This window comes from Propithecus coquereli, unplaced genomic scaffold (genome assembly GCF_000956105.1).
Source record: "Propithecus coquereli isolate 6110/MARCELLA unplaced genomic scaffold, Pcoq_1.0 Scaffold161, whole genome shotgun sequence".
NCBI lineage: Eukaryota > Metazoa > Chordata > Mammalia > Primates > Indriidae > Propithecus > Propithecus coquereli.
Window position 1 is genome coordinate 2,017,865 of NW_012140636.1, and position 6,594 is coordinate 2,024,458.

The following is a 6,594-nucleotide window of genomic DNA, read 5'->3' on the forward strand; positions in this document are numbered from 1 at the left end:
CATGGAGCTAGAATGCTTTGTGTCTAGGTGGTAGGCTGACTCCTTCATAGTAGTTGAAATGCACTAACCATGAAGGTCATTTGTGTACTTAAAACAGCAAGCCGCATCTTACGTCATCTCCTTTGAAAGTAGACCAGAGTTGAGAACCTTCTTTATTTTATTGACATTTCGCGGTTCATATAAAAAATGCATCAATGATATAAGCACAAATATAAGTAGGTAGTATTTTCACAGAATAAAAGGTTGCGGTCTATAGTTGGGATATTAAGCCACCACTTACATTAACTTATGCCTAGAATAAACCTCCATAAATGCATTGAAAAAATTAATCTTCCAATGGTTGAAAAAAATCAACCTTCCGACTGGGCCACATGGCTGACTGGTTTGGTTCCACATTCCACTTGGGCTAGAGCTCTTGGAATATGTCCCTGTCAGCATTCTTCGCTTAAATTCAGCTGGACGTGCTAGTCATTCAAAAGGGGAGTGCTCCCAAGGTGGGGCTTCTGGAATGAGGGGTGGGAGACATAGCAAGGCCTGCAGAGCTTAACAGCATTTCCAAAGAGCTAAAAGGAATTTAGTCCTTCATTCCAGAAAAAATGTATGGCAGGAGTCCCACATCCCAGGCATTTAAAGTATATCTGTTGATATAAACAAAAATGGGAAGAAGAAAATCACTCCATTCATGGGTCTTTGTTACTCACATCGTGTCTCAAATTGCTTTGGAACTGAAGCTTCCAGCGCACATTTAGTAACTTGGCTGGGACAGGTGTGAGGGGACTTCGATGTGTGTGTAATGTTGTTATTGTTGCTGTTGTCACGCAGGCAACTGGAGACAAAGTACGAAAGGCTGTCCACAGGTAGAGGTTACGTCTCCCGGAAAAGAAAAGAGCACCTAGTGGCAGGATGTGAATTCCCGCTCCACCAAGAGAACTCTGAGATGTGCAGAGCGGCGTTTGCCCCTCAACCGGAGAGTACGTCCAGCGGATGGTTTTGAAACTGACCAGTGATATTTCACTGGAATTTGTCTCCCCAAAGGGATGCCATGTGACATGCTTAAGTACTTGCTCTCTGGGAGCACAGTGTTTACATATTCACCTGTATTTAAGATTTTTGTAAAAAGTTATGGAAAACTTCCATTGATCAAATTTGGGGCTATTCAGTATACTACCCCAGGGTCACTTTGAGTGATCATGTGACACCTTTAACGACATTCTTAGTTTTCTTGTATCTCTCTCAAATCCCATTTGGTACAGTGAGAATAGTTCTGCTCTACGAGGAAACTAGTGTTTGTTAAAAACAAAAGCAAACCCACACACACTCAGGAGAACCCAATTTCGTTTCAACAATTTTCAATGTATATGAAGCCCCTTGATAGGACCTTGAGCATGGCAAGAAAACCAAACCTGTTGCCTAATCAGAAAAAAGACAGGCCATTTTTTTTTTCTTTTTCTTTTTTTTTATGGGGGCAGAATTTGGGTCGTCGGGGAAGTGGGGACGAGACTTTTGTTAGCCAGCTCCAAGAATTAATATTTATGTCTTCCGTTACTGTTAGTTTTATTAAGCGCTAAGGTAGAAGGCACACAGGGTTAAAACACACAGTCTCATCTTTCTACTGACCGTGCAGTGAGGTTGCTTGGAAGCCATTCAGACCTCTATTTCCAGCCCTGCAAAAATATTGAACTTAGCACACAGGAGTCAGAAAAATTAATTTCACAAACTCCATTTGATTTTTCTTGTGTTGTGTCTTTTTGAGACTGTAATGTGGTACACTGTCCTTTATAAGGGACATCCTCTTATAGTCACCATTTTGTCTCTGCCTCACTCATTTCGTGGTGGAAGAGCCAGTCCATTTGACGGCACTTTGCACAGTAGTTAGAATGACTGAGAGAACATTGCTTCAAGAAACCAGTGGATTTGGATTTCTGAACTATGAAATCAATAACAGAATGTCTTGAAATTCATGTGAATTAAAAGAACCATGCTGAACATTCGCAAATATTTATTAATAAAAACAGATGTGTTTATTGTGATAAACTCAAAATAAATGACAGGTGCTCATTCATCCATCGAACACACGCCCACGTAAGACGGAAGTTTAGCTGGCCCACTATTGGTTATAAATTGAAAATCAAGTGTGATGAAATAAATATGTGGAAATCTTACTGAATCTCTTTGTCATTCATTACTTCAAACACTGTATTTCTCTGTTCCTGCCACTTTCTGAGCCTGGACACATACACAGTTATGACCCAAATTTTCATAAGGCTCTGGGCTGGCACCCTTATTATTAAGTTACTGAAAGGGAAGGAAAAACCAACAACCGAGGGGGTGGGTGGGTGTGGTGGGCGGTGGCGTTGGCCTTAGGAGGAAGCAAGCCATGAAGATGCCGATGCGTGGGGAGGGCAGGTGGGTTCAGGGCACCAGGCTGAAGACGTGGTGGGCTGAGGGGATCTCGGCCGTGTGAGGTTTGGCAAACTGCAGCTGCCCCTGTGAAACGCAAAGGAATCATTTACCTAACAGTGATGGCCGCGGTGCCCTGAACGTTAGTGTTTGCTACAACCCAACCGCCTACCCGCCACCCCAGCGGAGGACAGACAGGCCTGAGCAGCCCTAACACGCTCCAAAGAAGTAAGAAGCCAGAAGCACGGGACAAACAGTAGCTCCTTTTTAGATCAATGAGGCAGACATTTAAGAGGGGTGGAGTGGCGTTCCCCATTTGGAAATATTAAGATATTGGAGCCAGAAAAATAACTCGAAATCTCACTCGCGGTCGTCTGGTTTCAGCCACTTCACTGTTATAAATGATGACACCTAGACAGGCTTTGCGTCTTCTGCAAAGACGTCTGCTAGGAACCGCACGGTCCTGCGAGCCTGAAGATTCAGCCGGCTCCTGTCCTTCTGTGACGTGTCGCTGTCATTCTGTGTCACACGTCGCAGTGCTGCCTGCGACGAGTTACTCGTTGCTGCTCTGGACCTGACCACCTTCACAGAAGGGCTAAAGCTAGTACTTATTTAGTGCTTATTATATGCCAGGTATTTTTAAGCATTTTACGTAGATTAAATCATTTAATCCTCACAACAACCATATTTAAAAGGGAGTACTATTGTTTCCAAGTTACAGACCAGCACTATCCAAGAGAAGTATAATGTGAGCCACATAAGTAATTTTAAAGAAGTAAATGGAAACAGGCAAAATGAACTTTAGTAATATATTTTATTTAACTCACTATATCCCAAGAATCATAATATCAACATGTAATTAATATTAATATAAAAATTAATGGAATATTTTACTTTTAGGGGGAGGATTAGGTCTTCAAAATGTGATATATATTTCAATATACACAACACATCTCAGTTTGGATTAGCCACATTTCCAGTGTTCGATAGACACGTGTGGCTAGTGGCCGCTGCATTGAACAGTACAAAAGATGGAGAGACTGAGGCACAGAAGAAGTTGAATGACTTAGAAAACAGTAGAAATAAACTCAAATATAAGTAGTCTCACCCCAGAATCTGCGCTCTGAACTCACTGTACTTTATTTCTCAGATCGGTTTGGTTTTAAAGATTTGCTGCTCAAAGAATACAGTCAGTGGGCTGTGAAAATGTCAAACACAGGACAGTAGCAACTGAGCGTTGAGTTGTGTTTCAGAGTTCTGAGAGTCACTGCCCCTTCTCTGTGGTGGGTCGGTCCCTTTCTCTGGTGGTCAGAAGCCCTTGCCCTTTCATAGAATTCTATGTTTTTCTCTGCCAAGTGTCCCTTCCTTCATGAAGGGCACTTCATTCCTAGAGGCAGGTCTGAATTTACAAAGTACATTTTTTGATAATAGCTTTATTGAGATATAATTTATACATTATATAATTCACTCCCTTATAGAATTCAACATTTTGGTATATTCACAGCGTTGTGAATATATATGTGTATTCACATCATACTCAATCTTAGAACATTTCCATCATTCCAAAAAGAAACCTGTACCCTTTAGCTATTACCTCCAATCTCTCCATTGCCCAGCCCTAGGAAATCACTAACCTACTTTCTGTCTCTACAGATTTATTCTAGACACTTCATATAAGCGGAACCATGTATACTATTAATATGTGGTCTTTTGCAACTGGCTTCTTTCACTTAGCGTTGTGTTTTCAAGTTCATCCATGTCGTAGCATGTATCAGTACTTCATTCTTTTTATGGTAAAATAATACTCTACTCAATGGATATGACATTTGTTTTTCCATTCTTTAGTGGACCCTTGGTTTGTTTTCACCTTTTTGATACTATGAATAATCCTGCCACAAACATTTGTGTACAAATTCTGGGGTCGGCATATGTTTTTGTTTATCTTGGATTTGTAGACCTAGGAGTAGCATTGCTGCATCAAATGGTAACTCTATGTTTAACTTTTTGAGACTACTAGATTGTTTTCCAAAGTGACTGAATAATTTTACATTCCCACCAGCAGTGTATGAGGGTTCTGATATTACCACATCCTCATCAACACTATATCTTTCTTTTTGATTATAGCCATCCTAGTGGGTATGAAGTGGTACTCCATTATGGTTTTGATTTGTATTTCCCTAATGACTAATGATGTTGAGCATCTTTCAATGTACTTATTAGCCATTTGTATATCTTCAAATCCTTTGCCCTTTTAAAAATTGAGTTATTTGCCCTTTTATTATTGAGTTATCAGAGCTATTTATATATTTTAGGTATAAGCCCCTCTTCACGTACATAATTTGCAAATATTTTCTCTCATTCTGTGGGTTGTCTTTTTACTTTCTTGATAGTGTCCTTTGAAGTACAAGAGTGTATAATTTTGGTGAAATTTAATTGATCTATTTTTTCTTTTTTTGTTTTCACCTTTGATGTCATATCTAAGAAATCATTGACAAATCCAAGGTTGGAAAGATTTACTCCTATGTTTTCTTCTAAGAGTTTTATAGTTTTAGCTCTTAAATTTAGGTGTCTGATCCATTTTTATATGTAGTTTGTAGTAGGGGATCCAAATCTGTTCCTTTGCATATGGATATTCAGTTGTCCCTGCAGTGATTGTTAAAGAGATTACTCTTTCCCTATTGAATTGTTTTGGCACCTTGTTGAAAATCCATTGGCTCATTTCTGGACAGCCAGTTTTATTCCATGAATCTATATGTCTATCTTTATGCCAGTACCACACTGTCTTGATTACTGTTGCTTTGTAGTAACTCAATGGCAAGGAATAGAAGTGGGTTTGAACCCAGGTATCTCTGTCTTGAATAAACCTGTTCATACTCTCCATTCAGTAGTACCGAAGACACATATGCCTTCCGGGAAGACTCTACTCAAGCGATGATCAGTTTGACGAGGTTACAACTTCAAGGGGCAGAAAGAAATCTTAATTTTAGCTATGTTTTTTGCTATCTTTTCACACCATCTCTGTTGGATGAACTTCCTATCAAATGGCTTTGAACTGCTACTTCCCCGTACACCTCCCCTCATAACCCTCCAGTAGCTCCCCTGCCCCCTTCCCGACTGAACAGTTTCTTCGCTTCCAGTCTCTTGCCATTGTCCTGGTTTCCCTGGTTCTGCTCACATCTAGCCCTCTTTGCTCCCCTGCCTGCCCCATGCTGGGTCGTTGACATGAATTTCTTCTTTGTGGGTGTTAGCCAGTTTCCTCTTTAAATCTCCCTGCCGTTGGCCAGGCTCGCACCAGATAGCTTCACCAGCATGTCAGGCATTCTCATCATATTGAAAGGCTTCCTGAAATCCTAGCCTCTCTGTGAACCAGAGCATTGGCATACAGTAGGCGTTCATTCTTTCCTGAAGAAAATTGATTCCCTCCACATTGGAAGTACAGCAGTGATTTCTTTCCTACCAGACTCCAACAGATTAGATTGCTCAACACACAAAAAAGCATGCCCACCAAACCTTGTACAGTCTATTCTCAGGCTAGATTTTCTTTTCTAGACTGAACTTACACTGATCTAAGAACTGACTTCAGAATTCCCTTTTAAAAAGGATCTGTTTTAAAAAACTCCTTAATGAATATGGTGATTTTAAAACATGTCCCCAAATTCGCTGGTGCTCTACCCATTGAGAGGTGGGATTTACGTTCCTGTCCATTGGATCTGGGTTCTGTAATTGTTTGTCAAATAGTGATGGTAAAACTGATGCTGTGTCAGTTTCTGAAATCAGCCTTAAGAAACTGGCAGCATCCGCCTCCTGTCTCCTGGGGGACTCACCATTGAAACCCAGCCACCATGTTTTGAGGAAGCCCAAGCAGTGAGAGGCCCAAACGAAGAGGCCCTTTGCTCTTGGGCCCAGCTGACTCAGCAGGCAGCCGGCATCAACGTAACAGTCGTGTGAGTGAGCCATCCTGGAAGGAGATTCTCTAGTCCCCGGACTGCTGCTGTGTGCAGCAAAGCCAAGCTTTCCATGGCAAACCCTGCCCATATTGCAGATTCATGAGCTAAACAAATGATTTTTATTGTTTAGCTTTTTAGTTATAATTAAAAACAAATGAATGTTTTTAAGCCACTAAGTTTTGGAGTACCTTATTTCATAACTACCTAGAACAATGGGTATGGTTGATCACGAGGGAATGTCTTCTGG

At 40.9% G+C, this 6,594-nt stretch overlaps 1 protein-coding gene across 1 annotated transcript in view; it reads left to right on the top strand.

Moving 5' to 3' along the window:
* Nucleotides 1-2,153, top strand: part of MTTP (microsomal triglyceride transfer protein) — a 91,722-nt gene extending 89,569 nt beyond the window's left edge. Inside the window, exon 16 of the mRNA XM_012641076.1 lies at nt 823-2,153. Coding sequence (XP_012496530.1) covers nt 823-994 — 172 coding nt within the window. The 3' untranslated portion in view covers nt 995-2,153. The remainder of the gene's footprint in view (nt 1-822) is intronic.
* Nucleotides 2,154-6,594: the final 4,441 nt, after the last annotated feature.